Source organism: Phoca vitulina, unplaced genomic scaffold (genome assembly GCF_004348235.1).
Source record: "Phoca vitulina isolate PV1807 unplaced genomic scaffold, GSC_HSeal_1.0 scaffold23, whole genome shotgun sequence".
Lineage (NCBI taxonomy): Eukaryota > Metazoa > Chordata > Mammalia > Carnivora > Phocidae > Phoca > Phoca vitulina.
In genome coordinates, this window is record NW_022589726.1 from 4,571,544 (window position 1) to 4,596,859 (window position 25,316).

At 39.4% G+C, this 25,316-nt stretch overlaps 2 protein-coding genes across 2 annotated transcripts; one reads left to right on the forward strand and one right to left on the reverse strand.

Moving 5' to 3' along the window:
• Nucleotides 1-253: 253 nt before the first annotated feature.
• Nucleotides 254-1,363, forward strand: LRRC10 (leucine rich repeat containing 10). The gene has a single exon (XM_032421122.1). The coding sequence runs from the start codon at nt 254-256 to the stop codon at nt 1,091-1,093; it is 840 nt and encodes a 279-aa protein (XP_032277013.1). The 3' UTR covers nt 1,094-1,363.
• Nucleotides 1,364-5,219: 3,856 nt separating this feature from the next.
• Nucleotides 5,220-21,919, reverse strand: CCT2 (chaperonin containing TCP1 subunit 2). Its single transcript, XM_032420774.1, has 16 exons — nt 21,812-21,919; nt 20,966-21,040; nt 20,798-20,863; nt 20,086-20,197; nt 19,681-19,757; nt 19,443-19,555; nt 18,426-18,628; nt 16,647-16,747; nt 16,325-16,452; nt 14,361-14,464; nt 11,201-11,320; nt 10,690-10,818; nt 10,390-10,493; nt 10,002-10,101; nt 8,917-9,058; nt 5,220-5,508 (listed from the first exon to the last, which is right to left on the reverse strand). The coding sequence occupies exons 1-16, from the start codon at nt 21,812-21,814 to the stop codon at nt 5,478-5,480; spliced, it is 1,608 nt and encodes a 535-aa protein (XP_032276665.1). The 5' UTR covers nt 21,815-21,919; the 3' UTR covers nt 5,220-5,477.
• Nucleotides 21,920-25,316: the final 3,397 nt, after the last annotated feature.

A 25,316-nucleotide genomic window follows, 5' to 3' on the forward strand; every position in this document is an offset into this window, starting at 1 on the left:
GATAAAGGCAACGGGAGCTTAGGTGACTGAAAGCAAGTCTGTGAATCAGACCTGGCCTCCCAGACCCTGTCACCCGACACTCAAGTGGCTATCGTGAGCACTTTTCTCTGTTGAAGTGACTGGCTTTTGTCAGGCCGATCGCAGGTTATGATGGGAGAGAATGGGCCTCCGGGCAGTCCGCAGCAGCCCCCGCCCCCGGGGCGCCCCGTCGGCGACTCAGTGGGCCGGGGCTCACTGTGCCTCCGGCCTCGGCATGGGGAACGCCATCAGGGCCCTGGTGGCCTTCGTCCCCACCGACTGCTGCCAGAGCTACGTGGTCAAAGACCTCTGGGAGATGCCGACGGACAAGATGGTGGACCTGAGTGGGAAGCAGCTCCGCCACTTCCCCGCGCACGTGTGCTCCTTCCAGGAGCTGGTCAAGCTCTACCTGAGTGACAACCACCTCAACAGCCTGCCTCCTGAGCTGGGGCAGCTCCAGAATCTGCAGATCTTGGCCCTGGATTTCAACAACTTCAAGGCTCTGCCTCAGGTGGTGTGTACTTTGAAACAGCTCTGCATCCTCTACCTGGGTAACAACAAACTTTGCGACCTCCCCAGTGAGCTGAGCCTGCTCCAGAATCTCCGGACCCTGTGGGTGGAGGCCAACTGCCTCACCCGGCTGCCAGATGTGGTCTGTGAGCTGAGGCTCCTTAAGACGCTGCACGCCGGCTCCAACGCCCTGCGTCTGCTGCCAGGCCAGCTCCAGCGCCTCCGGGAGCTGCGGACCATCTGGCTCTCAGGCAACCTGCTGACTGACTTCCCCGCTGTGCTGCTGCACATGCCCTTCCTGGAGGTGATCGATGTGGACAGGAACAGCATCCGTTACTTCCCCAGCCTGGCCCACCTGTCAAGTCTGAAGCTGGTCATCTATGACCATAATCCTTGCAGGAATGCACCCAAGGTGGCCAAAGGTGTGCGCCGTGTGGGAAGATGGGCAGAGGAGACGCCAGAGCCCGACCCCAGGAAAGCCAGACGCTATGCCTTGACCCAGGAGGAAAGCCAGGACGGAGAGGCACCTGCCCTGCCTTCTCTACTTCTTCCTCCCAACTCCTGAAAAGCTTCAGCTGTCAGTCAAGGCCAAGGACACAACCCCAGTGTCTTCTGGACACCTCTCCTTTAGAGTGCAAAGGATTGCTCTGGGATATGTGGAGTGCCTCTGCCAGTGGGGGCTGATCAAGTGAGAAGAAATGCCTCAATCACACCAGGAAGAAAAAATTTCTGGCCAACATCTCTCCCAAAGCGAAGCTGTGTGCTCTGGGTAGCATGAGGACTTCTTTGCAAGAAAATCACCTTCTCCAGCTATTTTGAAATACTGAAGAGTAAGAAGGGCCAGGACATTTTGTCCTCCACTCTCCAGAAGTGGCTGTTCACGATGCTCATGAACTCCTCAAATAAGGTATTTATTAAAGAATTCGCCTGGCTCCAGCCCTTTACAGGATATATTATGTTACCATGAATGACCATAAGTGATATGAAAACACTACTAATTCGGGCTGCTTATAAAAGACATTTTTACCTACTCAGTCAGACTCACAGACTCTGTGCTGTTGCAAAGGCTCAAGATGAAGCTTCTTCCCTGCAGCTCAGTGCATGCTGTGAGAAGACCCGATGGAAAATGCCTCCTGGTGGAGTCCGGCTGCCATTTTACACTTGACAGAGGTTCATGCTGACTTAGCTGGTTTTCCCTAAAGGGTATGACCCAAGATCTGCTCTCAACTGCTTCCTGTTACCACAATGCTAGAAGTCATCTAGAAAGTAGAACCTCTTGTTGGCCATGTGGTCTTTTTAAAATCAAGTAGTTGTAATCCTGCCTGCCTCTGTAGGGCAGAGTCCCTGTTTATTCACATTAACGAAGCAGAGCTGAACTGAATCCCCTTCCATCGAGGGAAACATTTCCAGAGCCATATTAGGATAAAGGCAGTAGGTGAAAAATGTTTACTTGAAACAAGCATCTGGCAATGTGAGTTGCAGGTTGTGGTACACATAGGACGCTTCTGCCTCTAGCCGCAGCTTCTCAGCCTTTGCTCTGATTTCTGTTGATTTTTGTAGATACGGTCTTTTGATGGTCAGTGTATAGCTTAGATATTTTGGCTGTTTTTTAAAATGTAAATTGTGACCTTTTCTTCTTCCCACAAATACATCAACCTTAAAGATACTGCTGTCAGTGGGTGATTTAATATAATATAGTCCTTTATGTTTTTGAACCCTTCCAGCACGGACACAAAACATGTCCTCTTTACTAAAACTTTCATGTGTTTAGCTTTTGAAAAGTTACTTTTGCCATAAAAGCAACTTTACCCAGCAATGTTTGGTTCTAAAATGACACTGCACAGACTATTTTCAAGTGTTTTCCTACTATAAATATTTCTTGCTAAACCAGAGGAAGAAAACGTTTCATATCACAATCTCTTCCTATCGCTACCCCCCAATCTGTAGAGTATTTGCAACCCACTGATTAGACTGCCAACAGATCCCTTTAATCATTCAATATAATAGGCTGTCAAATATTTAACTCCTTTAGTAACCAGTCCAGATTTCCATTAGGCAACTAGGATTTACAGTTTTTCTCGTGTCTGACTGACTGAAACGAAACTATACTCAGTTGATGCTAGAAACGTTATGCCAACAGAACTGCCTTCTGAGCTGTTTATCTACAGCCAGCCTTATAGATGGCTCTGATTTCTTTTGACCCTGGCTTCCTCCTCCTAAGATTAATGGGCCCACCTTTTCCACAGCTGTAGGCTACAGCCATAAAACAGAGTGATGCCAACTGACCTGTACAGAGTTCTCGTCTAAAGAGCTAACTGGTCTGAATCAAATGTCAAATTATAAACATCTGGCATGTAGTCCAGTGGTTTTCTTCTAAAATAACATACAACAAACATTTCTCAAACAATATGGTTAAGGGTTCACCACTGCTTTTGCTACCCAAAAATGTTTTCACTACAGGATTTCAATTTTATAAAGTAACCATGTAAATGCATATTAACATTTCTGTAACCCTCTGATGTTTTCTTGAAATTCTGACATAATTAAAAAGTTAAAAAGGGGAAAATGAAGCACCAAATGTAACTTTTTACTCATAATTTTAAAAGCCCTGAAACCCAAAATGTTATGCATCAGAGAAAAATCTTTTTTTAAAAAAGATTTATTTATTTGAGCAAGAGCATGCGAGTGCACACATGGGGTAGGAGGGGCAGAAGGAGAGCAAATCCTAAGGACCTTTTACTAGGCAAGATTCAGGGTGTGGGGGATCAATATAGTACTGAGACAACCAGATAGGAGTGTTAGAAGTCACCACCCATGAGGCTAGATGAACAGTGAACAGCAATGTTACCCTAATCAAGTAAGAGCTAAAAGGCATGAAGAAAGGAGCTACCAGTGAAACTGTAGTCGACAGGTCTCACAGGGATGCAGCCATTTCCAGAGACAAAGAGCAAGAGCCGGAAGAAAACATCAATTCCCTATCCCCATATCTTGCCAGCGCCTCCTGAGTTAAAGCACAGAAAGTGGTGAGGCAGTCAGCAAGGAACAGTGGGTGGGCCCGTGGCCTCCAAGCAGGCAAAGAATGGATCCTGGCTTGAAGACAGTGAAAGGAGAATAAAGAGTATACATATTACCCTTCTAAGAAAAACTGAAAGCTACTTAGAATAGATTTAAAAATCCTAAGCACTTAAGACAATTTTTCATGTGCTTACTATTAACATACATTCCAAATCTCTATTTCCATGTCACAAAAGTTTTGTGAAAAACTGCTTCCGTATTTACTGTTTCTGAGTCACAAGAAACTCCATCCTAAAACTGTTATAGGAATAGTGGGGCCTAGGTTGGTATTTAAGTTCTGACTGAAAAGACATTAAAATTTGTGAACCTGAGATAGTCTAGGTCTATGACAACAATGTAAGGTCTTCAAAGGATATGAATTCAAAGAGGAAAAGAGGCATGGGTGTATTTTTGGATGTAACAATGAAGCTCCCATGTTTCTACCTCTTTTTAGATTAATACTTAACAGGTGTATTCTTTTTAAGACCTCTGGAGAAAACATGCCCAAGTATCCTTTTAAGATCTTACTCCAGGCTATCTAGTACTCTCAGACAGATGTTTAAACCCACTTCTACTGAAACCTCTGTAGGTTTTCTTGGTCATGATATGCTCACCTGTTGCACCCGAGGTATGGAGGTGAAAACAGATGTTATGATGTGATAAAGTACTTAAAAAAAAAAAAAATCAGTGCAATTCTCTTTGATAATCTCAGGAAAAGCTTCTCCTTTATGTGAATGTTGGAGGACACACACTAGGACCACAAAGAAAAACACCAGTTTTCCCAGTTTTAATTGCCTCTACAAAAGTAATATTAAAATGTTGAGACAAACTTTTTAGACAAAACCAAAACAGACTGGGGGCACTTGGCCAGCTCAGTCGGTAGAGCATGTGACTCTTGATCTCAGGGTCATGGGCTCAAGCCCCACGTGGAGCCTACTTTAGAAAAACAAACACAATAAAACAGGTTGTTTTATCAGCATTTCTTTGAAAACCCTTTTGCTCCTCTATGGGAATAAAATGTCTCTCCATTAAGGTAGCAAAGATACCCTGTAAAAATTCAACCTACTGCTAGGCTTTCATTTCTGCTATACATCGAGGCATTAATAACCTCCAAATCTAAATTCACCTTTAAACCATTAACTCAGTACATACCTATCCCTATTCCCTCTCTTTCTCGAATCCATTTGCCAAAAACAAAAAATCCTAACTGATCAACAATGCCTAAATCTAACCACATCCATCTTTTTTAAGATATTACCCATTAAAGCATCAAAGGTGCTTGAGAAACAGCTTGTAACAAATGACTTTTAAAACAGGACTCTTTCAAACTTGAAGTAACAGAAACCACGATCATTTTGCCCTTTGTAAGAGATAGACAACACAAAATTAAACTGAGTACTAAACTTTAAGATACTTTCACTAAATAAAATTAAACAGCTAATAAAGGTTACATATGATTACAAACCAAGAGATTAACCTATGTTTATCACATCTGACTTTGACTTGACAAGATCATTATTTCATAAACGTGTACAGTCAATCATCAGTTAAGCCGAACAACTCCATACTGACAGCATAATCATTTGCTCCCATTAAATAAAAAAAAAAAGTACAAACCACCACTAAGACAGATAAGAAAAATTAATTGTTCAAATTTTTATTTTGATGCACAGTATGAGAAATGAACTTTTAAATCAACTAAATTTTATGGATAATGAAACAGCAAATAAATTAGACCCATGTTAAAATAGAAGGTCAGTTAAATGTCCAAACTTAAGGATATAAGAGCCACAGATAAACTTCGATTCCACAGTCTTCTTTAAAAGGTCGAAGTCTTTCAAATACAACTTTGCTATGAACTAACTGGTCCAGAGCTCAACAGCACATGGGAATGTTTAACAGGGGTGGTGATCAGGGACACGTTTCCTGCAAGCATTACAAAACAAACACTTAAGAAAACGCAATGGTAAAATTGAAAAGCATGACTGTAACCAAGGGTTTATATTAAATACAAACACAGCTGAAATCCTAATTTTATCAAAACCATTATAACCAATTCCTTATAACAAGGATGTTTCTACCTCATTACTAACATACCTCAATTATTATTATATTAGTAAGAAAACAGTACAAAATCTGTGGAATGTGAAGACCCATAGGTATTTAGCAATTCTCAACTTCTCATCCAAACAACCTATTTAACAAATACATATTCTCCAAAAAAAAGGTTAATTCATGTTTTCAACTAATGTGTGAGGGCATTTTACCAAATCAAAGACAAAGACAGTTTACTCTTAACCAGAAGTTGTAAAATGGCAAGGCTTTGGGGCCTCTAGATGAAAATCTCTGGATCATTATTCTAAATAATGAAAATGAATGCTAGTAGATACGCTAGTGACAGGGTCAGGTAACTCACCAAAGTATGTAAACAGTGCCTTTCAATACATCTTAGGTGTTAAACTTTTATTCTCTGGTGAGAAAATAATGAATCTCTCAAGGAGGAGGCATGGCAGGGTACTAGAGAATTTTTTTACTTAAGCACTGCTTTTTTTACTTTACTTTTTTACTTTACTTAAGCACTGCTTCCAGAGTCAAGTATAGCAATCATTCTAGAGAAGCAGAGAAAGTATAAAAACAGATCCAAAGAGTACAGCATACTGGGGCAATATAAAGAAAGATCTTCCAACCCTGGAAGCTTATGGGAATATGATTAAGGATGCTGAAAGATATCAATACAGAAAAATTTCTCCAGCAGCTGTCACGGGGCAACTAATCTGGAAAACGAGTCCCCTGGAGGTTAAGTATAAAAAAGTTCCAAGGTTGAGGTAAACACAATTAATTACTCATGTTTCTTTACTACAAATTACTGAATATGTCTACTAAATTTAATAGACACTTAAACCACTAAAACAGTGGTATCAGATCAAATGAGGTATTTTAGTGTATTTCAAATGTGGTTGAGGGTGCCAAGTCATTGCAAAGATTTCTGAGGGTGGGTGTGGTTATGTGACCTTGCCGTCAAGCCAGAAAACTTTATAGACCTGTTTCCTTTTGCTATCATTCTGCTTAAAAAGACAAGAGAAAACAGAACCACACTCAACCATCTTTGCTGACACAGCTTCCAAGAAACTTTCTCAACTCCTTCCCTCACCAATGCTCCATTCCAAAATAGGACCATTCCTCATTACCCTACCCTAACCAGTACCAGAGAAAGAGAATCTGCAGATTTTTCAGCCCAGTCCTCCTTCCACTACACCACAGTAGATTTAAATACCACTCCCCTTTTCTCTCCACATCCAAATCACTATTTTCTCCTCTTTCCTTCTTCCAATAATAAGAGGATGACAGCTGCCATTTACAGAAGCAAGCCACTGAAGGGGTGCTACTGGGTTCCACACAGAGATTCCTCATAACAGAGTCCACTTGAGGTGCAATCTCCTGATAGTGCTCCTCCTTCCCTCCTATTCCCAGGGACGAACTCCCCTGTGGTCCCCGTGCTCCATCTAAAACCAAGCCCTTCTCTCATTCTCTCATTCCTCCTCACAGCTACTCAGTGGGCTGCTTCCTCTACTGCATCCATCACCCCGCTAGCAGATCACCCCCACGTACAGCACTGACTGCTCACAGTAGAGACCCACGTCCTCTAGGCTCCCATCCCACTTCCCTGCTTCCATTCATAAGAGACTCCCTGAAAGCAGTCTATATATACTTCCGCCGATTCTTCCTTTCCTGGCTCTGTCAAACCTACTTCAGATTTTTGTCCCCTCTACTCCACAAAACTGCTTGTCAAGAATACCAATGACCTCTGTTGCTAAATCTAATCTTTAAGGTCAATTTTCAGTTTTTATCTTACTGGACCAATATATTTTATCACTGCAGCAGTTGATCATTCCCCAACCCTAAACACTTCCTTTGTTTAGCTTCTGAGGAAAACCCCATCCCTGGTTTTCCTCCTACCTCAGTGGCACCCAGGCCCCCAACCTTTAAAATTTTGTATTATGGAAAATTTCAAATGTACAGAAAAGCAGAGATTAATATGAAGAAGCCCCACGTATCCATCACCCAGCTAATAATTATCCTTTACCTATACTTCATGTTCCTTTTTAGTGTCCTCTGCCAGTTGCTCTGAATCTTTCTAAACTTATTACTGGAATTCTCAAGTATCCAGTGCCTAAAACCCCTTCCTTCCTTTAGCTACATTCCCTCTCTTGGGGACACAACCGGTCTCATGGCTTTAAATACCACATGTAGGCTAACAACTCCTAAACTTACAATTACAGCTCAAGCTTCTCTACTTCAGCTTCAATTACCCAACTGCTTCCTCAGTGGAAAGCTCAAATGTCCAAGTCTGACAACCCCACCCTCCTTACCCAAAGTCTTCTGCTTCTGAGATAAGAAAAACTCATTTATCCCAACAAAAACCTTGGCTTATCCTTCATTCCCTTTCCTCTCACACCTTATATCCAAACCATAATCAAATTCTGCTGGCTCTACCTTCAAAACCTTTTATCAACCCCTTCTCACCACCCTTACCTCTATTTTCTGGTGCAAGCAATCATCGTCTCCCATCTACCTGAACCACCACCGTAACAGGCAAAATTAACGTTTTAGTAACTACTAGTAAGAACAATTAAAATTGTTAAACTGAATCTTCAAAAGTTAAGATTTTCTGGCTACTTAACTATTTTTTGTGTGAATGAGTTTCTGTAAGAATTTGACATCTTAGAAAAACTGATGAGGGGCCCCTGGGTGGCAAAGCTGGATAAGCGTCTGACTCCTGGTTTCAGCTCAGGTCATGATCTCAGGGTTGTGAGATCGAGCCCCGCATAGGAGTCTGAGCTCAGCGAGGAGTCTGCTAGTTTCTCTTTCCCTCTCCCTCTGCCTCTCCCTGCGCTCGTGTGCTCTCTAAAATATATAAATCTTTAAAACAAAACAAAAACTGCTGAAATAGGAACATGTAAGGAACTCTACACATTACGAGCTTAAGATAATCTATATGAAAAACTGTACAGGACAGAAAATGACTGGAGCAAACTCAGCCTAGTGAAAAGACATTCGTTCTTAACACTACAGCCCTTGCCCCCATGTAATCTGGTTCTTGATCTTTCCGAGCCTGGCTCTTCATGGACCTTTCAATCCTGAGAGCTCCGCTGTGTCACCCATACCTCTCTCCCTCTAAGCTTTTCTGACTTAAAGAGTTGTGACTACATATTTTAAATAATGTGCATAATACCTTTAGCTAGGCAGAAATGCCTTTTTCTTTCAACTACAATTACCAAATACACACATTTACCTATTTGGTGCTTTCTAAAAAATGTTTAAGGGCTACGATACCTTGGTGCTGCTTTGATAATGTTGTCCACACGAAGAATCACCTCTGCTGCTTCAGCTGCACTCAAAAGAACTTGTCGCTTTACTTGGAAACTTTCTGTTATACCCAGTACTGCCATATCTCCGATGGTACCTTCCTTCATATCTAAAAAGAGACAGCATTTACTAAATAAACAACATTAGTTTTAACAACTAAATTATCAAAATATCTCTAATGACTTACAACAAATAAAATTAATCCTGTTATAAAAAATGAGATTACAAGACTCAACTACTCAATTTATTTAGAGCATTCTCATCAGCCTAAAACTCAAGGGAAGACTTTTAGAAAATTAAAAGGTCAACTACTGATCATCTGTACTAATGGACAACTAGCTCAGGTAACGGAAAATTTACATAGAACACTCAATCACCTATCTTTATTACATACATAAATGTGTATGTCTATACGTGTACATATATATATATGTAAAATTACTGCAGAAAATGTGCTCATCACTAATTACCATGGATTCTTTAAGAACTGAAAGAATTCAAAACTCATCTACTTTTCCTCTTGTGAGAATCATACTTCACCTCCTGACAGATCATTATTCATTAGCTCTCTCTTCTCCAGCGATGGGATTATCTACCCTCTATGACTATTCCTGTAATGTCTTGGGACAGTTCACTGCGAAATTTTTCAATTTGAATTAAATTTGCCCTTTTGGCCACTTTTATCTATGTAAAGACCTGCACTCAAGAATGCCTCATAATAAGTTTCCTGTGAGAGTAGGATTTAATATTTATTATAAGAAATTTAATAAGGTTTATACTTATTTCAGAATATTAGTACTATTTATGTATTTAAATCCTACAGTCAACACATAATAAACTAATTACAAGTCTTCTAACTAGTTTTATACCCCTTACGGAAGAACAGGTCTGACAGTGTTGAGAATACAAAGTTAAACATTCTCCTAGGACATATAATGGTTACGGAGGCAAGCACCATAGAAATCTTCTCTATGGTTATCCTAAGAATTCATCTTAAAAAAAGAGAGAATTTGGTAAAGAGTTATTTCTTAATTACTACAGTCGTTTCTTACCCAGTCCAGCAGTTGTATTGCCTTCACTATGGGCAGCTCGGAGCTGTGCCACCAGATCCGCACTGTCATAGCCTGCATTATCAGCTATGATAGTTGGCAACTATAAAGTGAAAAAACCAAATGGTAACTATTCTACAATAAGAAAGCTGACTTAGTCCTAACTAGGACAGCTTTTTAAAATTACACATTTAGAAACAATGTAGTATTGTTCCTTTTAATTACTGCTCATAAAAAAGATAAGCTCCAGAACCGAATTTAAGTGGTGTGAACCAGTTCTTTTTCTTAAAGCCAAAAATTAGCAAACATGTCCAAGAGAGAAAAATGTATTCATTTAAAAAACCATCAATACTCACAAAATGTGTAAGTTCAGATGTCTTTATCAACTTACCATTCTCAGGGCTTTAGCATAAGACTCCATTGCAACAGCTTCTTTGCCTGGTGTTCTACTGGCAAGCTGTGTCACAGCATGAGCCATCAGCATCTCAGAACAACCTGCAGATGAAAATGAAATTCCAATAAATTATGATGTTTAGTTATCTCCAACACACTGACTTACTGATTTCCCTTAAGACACAAGCATTTTAAAATTAAGTGCAAACGCATTATATACAAACTTTCTAAAAATCATTAAAGCCAAAACCATTACTGTACTTTAATAAAACATGTTTAATATTTTTAAAACGCTTACCTCCTCCATAAACTGTTCTAGAATCCTTCACAGTTTGGGCAAGAACACAAAGAGCATCATGCAAAGATCTTTCTGCTTCATCTATAATTTGTTGAGTGGCACCACGAAGAACAATGGTACAAGCTTCACCTAAGGTTAAAAAATAATATTCTTAGGTCACAGTGAATACAAAAAATAAGAGTTTGCCTTCTATTATTTATGCAGATATTGGTTATGATTATTATTTGGTTTTAAAAGCTAACATGTCCTCTGCTGTTATACATTCTTTTTGATAATTATCCACGTTCACAATAGTTCTAAGTTATCTAAGAAACAATCATGTTGAATATATACTGTTCACATAGGCAAGGTTAACGTGAGTTTAGACCTCAAGAGACTGAAATAAACATGCATCCTATGCTTCTCACTAATTAAGACACATCATACTCTAGTAAACAGAGTATTTCTTTTAACTTCAACAGAGCCTATCAAAGATTTAGGAACCTAAATCAGGATCTACATAATCACTCACCAAGGGCCACCCCAGAAAAGTGGATGAGTTTATCTTCTCCAATCATGACTTCCTCAATAAGCTTGCAACTTCCGAGCTTCACTAGTTCTGGGTGGTCAAAGGTAGAGGCAATTTCACCACCTATGAACATAAACATATGTTAATTAAATGCACAACATGTTTAAAATTTGTTTCCTAACAAGAACTAATGAACATTTTTTAAGTTCACTTTTAAGTTCGTTTTAAGAAGCACTTCATTTAAACTAATCTTTACAATAACCCTCATGAGAGATGCTCTGTTATTATCTGACATAAAACTAATAAAACTGAGGTAAAGAGATACTTAAGAGTTTCTTCCAAGGTTACATAGCTCCAACAAATAATACAGTGAAGCTGGGATTCAAATCCACGTAATCTGTCTTTAGACTTATATGTACACACTGTATAATACTATTTCCCAAAGGTTATTTTTTTTCCCCCAAAGGTTAAATTGGGACTTTAACATTTACTTTTAAGTTTGAATTTAAACTCCGATTCTCTTTTGAATCTAGTCTACAAGACCAGTAGCCTTATGATCCAACTTCCCAAAACATGAAAGTATTTGACTAGTTCTATTATGTCTACAAGATGACACTAGAAACTGCTTACAGGACACCCGATATCTGCTAATTATCATGATAACTGAAATCTCAGAATGCCCCTATAAGGCCCAGAAAAAGGGGAAATGTATACTGAGAATTTCCCAGAGCAAACCGAATGAGGTATCAAAAAAGTAAATTATTCTGGGGCGCCTGGGTGGCTCAGTCGGTTAAGCATCCAACTCTTGGTTTTCACTCAGGGTCATGATCTCAGGGTCATGAGATCCAGTGGTGCAGCCTCGCACTCGGCATCAGCTTGTCCCTCTCCCTCCCCCTCTGCTGCTCCCCTCCCATGCACTCTCTCAAACAAATAAAATAGTTTAAAACGAAAAGCAAATTTATTTTTATATCTTATTTCTATTCCTATTTTCCCGACATCTCCCATGGTTTAAGCTGAAAGATTCAGCCATTTCCTTCCCTGGTTCTTAATTGCAAAACTTCGGTTTCCATTTTAAAATCCTTTTTTCTAGTTCTTCACTCTTTTAATAAAGTAGATTCCTTCTACCATCATCAACCAGCCCCTCTTTTCCTACTCCTTACGTTTAAGTCTGAATAATTGATACTTTATATCTATTTTACAAAAAATTTATTAGAAAGAACTCTGGTCTTTCCAACTCTACTGTTTTATGATGATCTATTTAGCTGACTTTTTGACTTCTGATTGGCCTGAGCCTGAGACTGCTGTGTGTTCTAGGTGTGAGACACAACAGATATTTGGGACACCCCATATCCCCAAAATGAGACTAATTTGGCTTATGAGAATTTTCATTTATCCTAAATTCACTCACTTACCTACATTTGCTAACAAAATTATTTCTAGAGACATTTACAAGTACCAATTTCATGCACCCTGACACCACATAAGCTAAGGATGGGAGGCACCACAGGGCCAGCTCTGCAGTGGGTTGTGCTTGGTGCAGTCAATATTCTTCTGAGTATATGTGGCAATTTCATGTATCAAGTCCTTAAGATATCAACTTATCCCATGAATGTGCTATCATCCACATTTATTTCTTATGTCATTATTTTTAATTTTGTTGCCTTAAAGGAGGAATTACACCATAAATGTTATCACCTTAAGCATCAAGTACGTATGGCTCTTAAAGAACTTTAATTAAAGCAAGTAAACCCACTTCAAACTAATTAATGAAAGAAAAATCTCTCTTTTTAGGTCAGAAGACCACGCTTCTCAAAATATTAAAAATGGATTAAGAAGTTATTCTGAGATGAAACCAATTCTACCCTTTACAATAATTAGTATACTTTATTTTTAATACTCATGGCACTTGAAAACTGAATTCAACATTCCTAGTGGTTTTATATCTCAAATCCCTCTCCGTAATTCTCATTTCAAGATCTCAAACCAACTTTCCAACCCATTCATTCATTTTCAAGGGCCTGAAAATTAGAGAGTAAGGGCTGCAAAACTTAGTTTTTCAAGGGCTACTTAACAGTTACTTTAAAAACTATTGCTACAACAAAGTCAACAAGTTGCAACGCTATGTCATTTTGACAGACACATTATCTTACTTATAAACATTTCTATTCCACACAACTGGGAGTATGAAACTCATACCTCTGTTGACGGGTATTACAGTATACTAACTTTTCATTATTCATTGCTGGATTGTTTCACACTTATTTCAACAATACTTCCACAATTTTTTAAAAAAGATATTTATTTCACAGTGGGGGGGGGAGTGCAAGCACACAAGGAGGAGCAGCAGGCAGAGGGGGCAGGCAGAGGGAGCAGCAGGCCTCCCGCTGAGCAGGGAGCCCGATGCGGGGCTCAATCCCAGGACCCTGGGATCCTGACCTGAGCCGAAGGCAGACGCTTAACCGACTGAGCCACCCAGGTGACCCATTACTTACACAAATTAAAAAAAATTAACAAACACAATGTTTAAAAGCACTTGACCCACTCTCTGACATATAGTTAAATGTTCACTAAAGGTTACTCTTATAACTTACTATCACAAAGGACGCAAAGCATTGGACTACTCAGCACTAGAAATAAACAAATGAATAAACTAGATAAAACTTAGTCTTTTTTTAAGCTTTAGTTTCTTTAGAGGAGGGGTAGATCACTGGTCCTGTGGGTTTGTGAGAAAAGATCTAGTACCTTTAAAACAATGTAACAAAGATGGGGCTCCTGGGTGGCTCAGTACTTGAGCATCTGCCTTGGGCTCAGGTCATGATCCCAGGGTCCTGGGATCAAGCCCCGCATTGGGCTCCCTGCTTGGTGGGAAGCCTGCTTCTCCCTCTCCCACTCACCCTGCTTGTGTTCCTGCTCTCGCTCTGTCAAATAAATAAATAAAATCTTTAAAAAAACAAAACAATGTAACAAAGGTATCTATAACCTATGGCAAACATGGCAGAAAATTCAGTATCTAAGGATGTCAAAAAACTGTAAATCAGATTTCAGAATATTTATACTCTAAGCCCTTTACAGTATTTCTTTGTACTCTCAAAAGTTACATTTACTAACACTCAATAAATCCAAGAGTGATTAGTGTTAGAAATTAATGCCTTTTTTCTCATACCTGTGACAAGAGCTAGGCGTTCCACACCTGCAAAATCTGCATGTTCAATCGCCATAACACCAGCAGCACCAAAGAGCTGTTCAGGGTAATTATAAATTAACTGCCTGTAAATAAAATAAAAATGTTAAAAATTGCTATTTCACAAATCTAAAATACATTAGACTAAAAAACATTAAACCATTTTTACCTTACCAATAAAGAAATACAAATTAGAAATACCATATACAAGAATTCATAAATCACACAACTTAGTGCATCCATGCTAGCACTGCAAACAAGTTGTTTTTTATGTTGCTACTGACAGGATAAACTGGACCGTAACTCTGAAAAGCAACGTAGCAGAAATGCATCAAAAACCGTATCAATGTTCAAATGCTTTAATTCCACTCCTGAGGCTCTACATCAAGAAAATGAATTCAGATATTAAAAATCTTTAATGAAGGTATGTATAAAAATTTTTACAGAGAACAGCAAAACCTGCCAATATCTTCAATGTCCACTACGAGTGTGTTTGTGTACATCACAATTTACCAATTACAAAAACTAATGTTAAGTAAAAATTTACATTGTTAGGTTAAAAAAAAGGCAAGTTACAAAAGTTTATAGCATGTGTTCACAGCTAAGTGAAAAACTGAAACTTGAACACCACACACATACATACACAAGTCGGCTTAATAAAAGAATGAATTTCAGGAAGGTTAGACCTCAGATTCTGTTCCTTCTTTATACTTTTCTGTTTTCCAAAATGAGCAGATGTTATTTTTTAATAGGAGTACAAAAGGACAGGTTTAAGTTTGGAACTTAAAAAAAGGCCAAAAAATTTTTTTAATTAGGTGTAAGGGACCCCTGCGTGGGCTCAGTCAGTTTAGTTTCCAACTCTTGATTTCGGGTCAGGTCATGATCTCAGGGTCGTGGGATTGAGCCCCACGTCAGGCTCTGCGCTGGGCATGCAGCCTGCTTAGGATTCTCTCTTTGCCCCTTCCCGCAAATATTTGATTTTTCATCAAATATTAACTGTCAAAGTTAACCACTGCCATTTCATTGCTAGAAATGTGCTGTTCCTCTTCGTATTTTCACCATTTAAAAAAATCCAAGAGATCTAAGCAGAGGTAAAATTAGACACAAAGGCCCTGAGGTGGGAATGAGCAAACAGTTCAAAGCAGTGGGTTCAAGCCCCCTGATCCTGGAGGGGAATAGAGGACTTCTTGCCAAAACTCTAGCCTGGGTTTCTGGGGCAAAGGGGGACATGGTGAGTATAAGACTCCTCCACTGCCCACTCTAGACGCTGCTATCAGGTGGCACACACTACCACTGGATCCTAGATACTTGACCCTGTAATATCAGGGTAGAAGCTGGCCAGAGAGCCATGGAAGAAAGCTGTGAGCCCAGAGTGCCTGCCACCTGCCACTGATTCCATGTTATGCTGCCTCAGGCCACTGGATTGGATGTAGTCATGACTTTTTATAGAGCCTTTTCTAGTTTTACTGAAAAAAATTCTCCATTGCCTTTGGAAAAAAATCCATAAACACCTTAGATACTAAAAATTAAGAAAACATGGGAAAAGTTTACATATACTTCATACAGATTAAAGCCCTAAAACTCTATTACTTTTCATTTCTTATTTTATTCCTTTGCTATTAGCTTTCTACTACTTCAAAGTCCCATCATTTAATATGAAACTGAAGCTCTCCACCAAATATATGTATATGATAGCCCAAAATTAAGATGCAACTGCCAGATCAGAAAACTATTACTGTTAATATGAAAAGGTTTATTAGTCAAGTATATTAACATAAAACATCACCAAAATGGTGACACAAATGCTTTGCTGTAAAATTCTATTTGGAAAAAACACCAGTTCCTAAATAACAAGTCACTAATTCAGTATGAAGTATTTTCATACATCTTTGTAGACATAAATCATTAGATTACTACAAATATTGTTAGCAAAAGCACATACAGACCTGTTAATAAAGCAATTTATCCCATGCTTAAGAATACGTTCAACTTTCTCCTTCATTTTTTCCTTTTCGGCATGTTCTATTTCGGCAACCTTTGCTGTAGAATCAACTCTTACCCTGGAACCAAATATCTAAGACAAAGGAAAGCATAAAAACAGTATCACTTTCATTACTCCTGAGTCGCACAGCTTAATTTTTATGTAAATACACTAAAATTACATATTTGAATACATTCATATGTATTCTAGGTTTTTTTAGTGCGATTCCCAGCCTGAATTTATAAAGCAGCTAACAATTAGAATTCTAAGAAATGTAGTTAACATACCTTTATTTTGTCTGTATCCATACCAGTATTTGCAATGAGAATTTTAGCATTTTCAATTCTCTTCGGTTGATTTACTCCAATTTTTTTATCCAACAGAAAGCCTACAACACATTGAGTATTTTAGTAAATAGTTCAAAGCTATATTGATAAATCTTTATGTCTGCTTTATCAAATTACTTTTTCAAACATGCATTTAAGTCCAACTCACCAAGTTCCTAGAACCTGTAAAGCATTTACTAAAGCAAGTGATCATAAAATCAATTTAGCAGGTGGAAATCTAAAGACACAGCACAAACCTTAAGAATAAACACAGTATTTTGAAACTTCTGTTTCACATATATACAAAATATGCAGGTGTGGATTGTAATATAAAGCTAGTTAAGTCCACTTTCATTAGCTTAAAACCAATGCAACAGAAAAACTATGAAGATTCAGGAAAACGAGGTATTGCTGGAGATTACTGAACTTTTTAAAGAACTGAGGCTGGTGATAAAATGAAAAACAAAAAAACAAAAAACCATGTACAATGGAGTCAAACAAACCTAACCCCAACCATGCTCATGCTGCTTACAGGCTATGTGTACAACCTTGGACAAATTAACCTTAGCTATTCTTCTGTAAAACAAGAGTTTACCACAGTGCTAGTTTCTAGCCTATGGGCCTGTAATTTGGAACTCTCTCTCCAAGCTTCTTTTAGATGCATGCATAATTTTTACCTTTTTAAGACATTATCATCTTGGGTTTTCTGCTCTATTCAGATGAACCTAATTCTCAATCACTAGTTCAACATCATGAGGAATAAATGAGATTTTAAGTAAAATTCCTATTACGATGCTTGCACAAAACATTCAAGAATGGTAGCTATCCTTGTTTTCATTATCTTTCCCTACCACTAGGCCCTATTAGAAATGCTACACAGCCCTTGCATACAAAATCAACAAAGAATATTTTTAGAATTGTTACTCCTTTGAAATAGAGACAAATGGGGCGCCTGTGTGGCTCAGTCGGTTAAGCGTCTGCCTCTGGCTCAGGTCATGATCCCAGGGTCCTGGGATGGAGCCCTGCATTGGGCTCCCTGCTCAGCAGGGAGTCTGCTTCTCCTTCTCCCTCTGCCCCTCCCTCCTGCTTGTGCTCTCTCTTCTCTCTTTTCTCTCAAATAAATAAAATCCTTAAAAAAGAAATAAATAGAGAGAAATGACATACAGCAAAACCTGGAGTACGAATCAATGGTAAAACACAACTTGTTCCTGTTTCTCCTCTGTAAGAGAACGTTTACACATTCCACTCCATAAGCCATTTTGTAAATACAATATAAAGATGTTTTGAAAAATTCATACTCTAAGAACAAAATACATTATTACTAAGGAAAGAGCAGTTGCTAAGACTTATTTACTACTTTTTAAGAACACCAAGAACTATAACCTTAATACCCACCAATTAAATGATACACAAACTCTTCCTGGAAAAAAATGCCATTTGAGAATAGCTGACTTTTACTAAAACTACAATTTCTCTTTATTAGAGACTGCAAGAACTTCAAGGTATAGAGTAAAACCTAGAGATTATCAAAGAAACGCTGGGACGGTGTGAAATGAAGCACACAGTAAGTATAATAAATGGATCAAAAAGACAAAAATGGTTGCAATGATTTCTATTCTTAAATACAAATTTTCTGGCTTTGTAAAGTGTTACCAGTCCTGACTAGCTAAAATCAGGATTCACTACGTAGCCCTCAACGTCTGATCAAAGCTTGTTTTCCCACATTCAACATATTCATACCTTCGTCTAAATAGGAATCTGCCAGACTTCCTCCTAGCTTCTTGATGACGTGAATTGCCTCCAGATTACCAGAGCCTTTCAGTCTGAGAACAGCTTCTACAGCTAACTGAGTAAAATGGTCTTTGTGATGAGTAAGAAGTTTTGAGGATAATGTTGTTCCCGCAATGTTCATTAAATCTTCACGGAATTTAACTTCGTCAGAACTAAAAAAAAAAAAAAAAAAAAAAGACTCACGCCTGTTTTTAAAATGCTTCTTCAAAGGTATCAATCCTATTTTTCTTTTCAAAATTTATCCAAATACTTGTCAATAGATAATTTCACCCCAGTCAGGGCTCTAAGCCATAGCAGAAGAAAGTTCACAGTAACCAAGAAATGCAATATTAAAGGATACTATTTTCCCCACCATCTGGCAAAATACCAAAAGAAACACAAGCAAACTGAATACCAAATGCTTCAAGAACATGGATAAATAGGTATTGCTATACAGATATTAAGAGTGAAAATTAATACACGTTTTCTAGAGGATTACTTGTAAATAAAAATGCCTTAAAATACACATATACATTTGGACCCAGCAATTATCCCTCTTCAAACATTTTTTTGGGTTTGTCACAACTACTATTATAAATCTAAAACTTACCAAAACAGATCTCCTACTATAGATAGATAAATCACACTACTAATAAATTATTGCAGAAAACTGATTGCAGAAAATTACACTAAAAATATTACACTATTGCAGAAAATATAGACACCCAAAAATATGCTTTTTAATCAACTAAGTTAGAATGATTACACAATGATTCTATTTGTTTTTTCTTGATTTTTACATGCAAAAAACTGGAAACCCAAACTATATCTCGAGTGTAATGTGGGGTTCTGTTTTGTTATCGGGGCAGGATGAGGCAATAGGGTCATGTTTGTGTATACTTTTCACTGTTTTCCAGACTTCCTGCATTGAGCCTATTTTGAAAAGAATGTTAAATGTTTCAAACAGTATTATTTTGGTATACCAACCCATGATCAACTGCAGAATTCAACAGAGCCTGTCTTGCCGCCTTTGTGGCTTCTCTCCAACCCGCAATGATGGTCTGTGGGTGAATCTTTCTTGCAATCAAAGATTCTGCTTCCTATTAATAAATAATGGAAAACATTCTTCAATAGAAAACACACAGAAAGGACCTGACTACTTCTGATACAAGAGCAAAAAAAAAAAACCAATAAAATGAGGTTAAAGTTGCTCAGATACTCTCACCCTTAGTAATTCTGCTGCTAAGACAGTAACAGAGGTAGTGCCATCACCAACTTCATCATCTTGAACCCTTGACATATCTAGAAATAAGAAGCTAGTTAGTAACTCATTTGTATTTGATATAAATGCATTCTAAATTACTTCTCCGTAGCTTATGTAATTCTCCAAACATACCCACAACCAACCTGAATCTCACTTATCTAGGTCTCCCCACCTGACAAACTCTTTGGAACTTCTCAGTCTGAAACGTTTTATTATTAATAACTACATGGCACTCCAGAAGCTTATATTTTAATAATGATAATAATTAAAAAGGGGACATCAATTAATTGAAAGTAGTTAGTCAACAAAGCCTATTTAAAAATGTGTTTCAAAATATTAATGAAACCTTATCATTTTCAGACTCACCAACTAAAACTTTAGCTGCTGGATTGTCCACACCGATGTTTTTTAGAATAGTTGCACCATCATTGGTTACCATAAGAGAGGCATCTCGTCCACTGCTTAACAGAATTTTATCCTAAAAGGAACATACTTGATTCAAGTTAAGATATAAATACATCTGAAGAATGCATGGGTCAATCTGTACTCTCATTTACTGCTAATGTGTAAATACTCTGGATGGCAATTTGGTAGTATCCATTCAGATTTTTTTTAAATGCATACACTCCATAAGCAAACCTTGGTGTCTGTCCCTAAAAACACTAGAACAGGGAGACATTAACAAGGTTGTTTCAGCACTGTAATAGCGAAAACAATGAATAAAATATAAAGATCTACACCGAAAGGGATTTTAAAAAGCAACCTACAGAAAAAGTACACACAGATACCTCTGATAAAAAAATATATATATAACACATAATACATAATATGCACATAAATCTACATAAAAACAAGTATCAGGAAAACTTACACCCAAATAGAACTATGGTTGTCACAGAGGACTTTTGCTGTAGGAGTACTGTTTTGATTTTTAGGAAGGAACATACCCATGTCTTACATATACAAGAGTTAACTTTCAAAGTTTAAAAAGCATCCCCCAAAAAGTGAGCTATTAACTAGATTTCCAAATATGGCTCTAAAGCAGAATCAAAACATAACGATTCCTTGTTTTTCTTACCATGCCCTTAGGTCCTAATGTGCTCTTTACCAAGTCTCCAATAGCGATGGCACCAATAAAAGAAGACTGGAGTAAAAAATCAAAGATTGAAAGTAAAAATCAATTCTACAGTCTTAAAATTCCTGAAGTACAACTGGATCTTTATAAGTATGGGAGAACAAGGCTCACCAGCCGAGCAGTCTCTGCTCTCTCTTCATCAGCTCCAGCCTTGAAGATGTTAACAGGTGCGAGGGAAAGGGACGCCTATAAGGGAAAATCAACAATCAGTTTGAATACCAATATTAACACGTATACATAGATGCGTTCCGCCAGAAATACATGTATATATTTAAGAGAAAATTAATTTACAGCATAGCGTACTTTTTCAAACAAACGACGATCTCCGTCATTGGGGCGGTCATTTACTTAGGGGGAGTGAGGGACATACACAACCTGTATAAGCAAGGAGTTTGCCTTTGGGGTCTACAAGTGCTCTACGAGTAAAAATTATACACCAAAAATGACTGCTAAATATGGCAAGACTTAAGATGACTTTAAGGATAAAGCAGGCAGGGGTTGCAGGCCACTCGTGGAGGCCACTCGCGCAACAATCGCCAGGCGGACGAGGCAACGCGGCCGATTCGCCTCCATCTTCGCCCTCCAGCCCTTCCAGCCCGGCTGCTCCAGGCTCCGCCCCGAGAGGGAGGGCGGGGCCTGTAGCGCCAACCCGCTGGGGCACTAGAAATTTCTTCGCTCGGGTTGATCCCCGGGCCTCGGGTTCCGCGACTATGGAGAGGCCGAGTCAGCAAAAAACGCTGGCATGGAGGCCCACACCTCCCCGTTAGGTATGGAGGGCTTCGCCGGCGGGCCCGGCGCAAGCCACACGCCGAGGCCCGCGCCACGTGCGGCGGTCTCCGGGGACAGACATGAGAAGCCCCCGGCCACGGAAGGGCAGAAGGGGCAGCGGGCGGGGGGCGCGGCGGGGCGCGGCGGGACGCGGCAGGGTTTGGGCAGGGCCAGTGGGGCCAAGCTCACCATGGTTCCGAGGAGTTCGGCACACACGCTAATCCCTCAGCTCACGCCCGGTACCAGAGGGAAGAGAAGCCGGAAATGACGGCACACGCTCTCCTGCAGGGGGCGGAGCCCCGGCGGGCTCGCCGCTCCGGCCTGGCACCGCCCTCTGGGGGAAGGGAGGGTGTGCCGGTTTTGAGTGAAGGACCAAGGTCAGAAAAGCAGCGGGGGGCGGGGCTTTGACTCGCGCTCCGCCCCCTGCGGCACCACCCGCTCGGGACCGGGGAGGGGAGGATCTGACGTATTGGGTGGAGCCGGGCAGACTGGGAGTAGAACCCCCGAAGAACAAAAGAGACGCCGCCACGCGGGGTTGCCACGGCAACGGAGTTCCTGCTCGCGTGTTTAATTTTCCTTAAATTTCCTTAAGTTTAATCTTTAAAAAAATTTGCCTTAAACTATACTAATAACGATACGATTCACCAACCTCACCACTTCTTTCCCCAGAAGCAAGCACATTCAGCTTTTTCAGTTTGTGGAGCTTTTGGGGATATCATTATCTTACTAAATATTTTTATTGCTATTTTAATTTTAAACGTTATTTATTGAGTTACGAGGAACACTTACATTCCTTTCATTGAATTTTATTTTTTTAAAAGATTTTATTTATTCATTTGACAGAGACACAACGAGGGAGGGAACACAAGCAGGGGGAGTGGGAGAGGGAAAAGCAGGCTCCCCGCCTGAGCAGGGAGCCCAACGCGGGGCTCGATCCCAGGACCCTGGAATCATGATCTGAGCGGAAGGCAGACGCCCAACCGACTGAGCCACCCAGGCGTCCCCTTTCATTGAATTTTAAAAAAGCTGTTTTTAATTGGACGTTGACTGTCTAGGACAAAGTCTTGTGAACTCTGATGGAGACATTTACTTTATCTTTGCCCTGCTTGCTCATTTTCATGTCTCACATTTCACTCGTTCTTTTCCCCTCCACTAGTAGAGATGACTAATATACTTTTACATAATGTGTTGGTAGAGACCAAGATTGATTACAAATATTTGTTTATAAAAACAAAATTTTCTACTTAACTCTAAGTTGACCGCCTAGGACGGTTACAGTAAAATGTGCTTTTAAAATGTCTATTAGTTTTCTATCATCTACTGATACCCTTTTCTTCCTCTGAGTAATTGATCACTTAGCAAGTGCTTGGACTTACTGGCAATCGTTATTAACATTGGTAGATGTTTTCAATTTTTAACTGTTTTTACCCTTCAGATATACTTTAAGAGGGTTAGTTTACGTCAGGGGTTGACCAACTATGGGGAGGGAACCAAATCCAACCTCCCACCTATTTTTTTATGGCTAGAGAGTTAAGAATGTGTTTTACATTTTTAAATGATTGAGGCAAGAAAAAAGACGACTATTTCGTGATACATTAAGATTATATGAAACTTGTATTTTGGTGTCCATAAAGCTTAGTTGGAACACAAGCATACCCATTTTGTTTAATATATATATATTTTAAGGGGTTTTTTTTGTTGTTTTGTTTTGTTTTTAGTACTCTCTACACCCAGTGTGGGGCTCGAACTCATGATCCTGAGATCAGGAGTCACATGCTCTTCCAACTGAGCCAGCCAGCTGCCCCTACCCATTCATTTTTATACCGTGCAGTGATACAGAATTATACAGTAGCAGAGTGGTTGTGACAGACTGTCTAGCCCATAAAGCTTAAAATAGTTATTATCTGATCCTTTACAGAAAAAAATTGCTGACCCTGGTTTACACTATTCTCAAGGTCCATCATGAAAAGGGGTGTTCAGATTCGACAAATTATTTTAAATCTACCAAGATTTTGAAAACTTGGCTCTTCTTGCAGGAAATGCACTTTAATGGGCAGATTCCCCAATCACACACTAGAAAAGTCACAATGAGAAGCTGAGATGCCTGCACGATATTAAAAAGGGCTGTTTCCATTGTGGGCCAAATCACTTCCCTGGAAACATTATCTCCTCTGGCAGGCCTGAGGCTTACCTAAGCCTGAGACTGTGGGTGATGGAAAAACCGCTTAGAGAAGTTGGGGGGATAGCCAGGGGCATTTGGATGGGGACTGGGAGGCAGGCCTTGCCATCTGTGGAGCTAGGCCAGAAACAACCAGGAGATCCCCTATTTGGGGACTCCAGGCAATTTGTCCTTTCCCCTTTACATGTGTTTTTGACTCTTCCTCCTTCCTTTGGGGTCACCCTTGTACCCGAGGGGTTAAACACTCAACTTCTGGAACCAGGCTGCATGGGTTTGGATTTCAGCTCTTCTATTTACTAGCTTTATAACTTTGGATGGGTTCCATAGGTCTGCCCACCCTGATCTACAGCAATGGGAGAAATAACAGGATTTGGTGCTTTAAGCCACTACGTTTTAGGGTGGTTTGTTGCACAGCAGTAACTAACCTAAATACTCTTTCAACAATGCCTTTGAAGTGGCATTTATCCAGTTTAACTTCCATTTTCATAAGAGCCTAAATCAGTCTCCCTGCTTCATTAAAATGTCACATCCTCCAGTGTTCCTCCATGTTGATGTCAGAGTATCTATTGTTTCTCCAGTGTTTAGAATCCTCCAAATTCTCACCTCATTTAGATTAAAACAGAAATTCCTTCGTGTTCTACACCTATGTGCTCTCATTTCTTCCTCCTTCTCTATCCCCTATCCCCTACCCTGCAATCTATGCTCCAGTCATACGGAACCCCTTGCCATTGAACAATCATGATCTATGTATAGTTATATACAACTGTGCCTTTGTACCGTATTCCTTCTCCCTAAGACAATCTTTCCTCCCCTCCTCTAAATCTATGAAGACTCTCATCGAAACACCTTAGGGATTACCTCCTCTAGGTTTTTCTCCAAAATCTCCATTCTTAGACTGAGTTTGATGCCCTTCCTTTGTCTGTGTCTATATCATACCACTTATATTAAGAATTGGAGTAACAATTTTTTCAATTCTCCTAAGGTATACAGCTAGTACCATTCTAGAGGTATCAGAAGAATTTATTATATACAATTTGTCTCAGGGCTTAGTTCTCTGGGGAGGGGGCAGGGCGGGGAAGAAGGGCATTGCCCCCATTAGAAAACTACAAATCCTTTTGAGCACAAGGACTGCTATCTTTATTAGTAGCACAGGACCTAGTTCATGTTCATCCATTAAATAAGAATAACATGTGAATAGCTACTGTCTTCAAAGGACCTCAAAAGAAAAATACAGAAATAATCCAAAAAAGTTTTTAATTTCTGAGAACAAATGCCCACATTTCCCAAGATGCGGTCTCTGCCACATCGTAACCAATCTATGGGTTCCATGGTGTCTGGCACACAGTAAGCAGCCAATCATGTGTGGACTTGTCTACCCCTTCATTGTTTAAATGATCTCCATCTTGAGCTGTACCCAAATAGGCTTTGCAGTGTCACACTGTGACTTAAAAATAGGTTTGGAGTCCCAAAGCTGAGAACTACTAGTTTGAATGACCACATAGATAAAACTGTGAG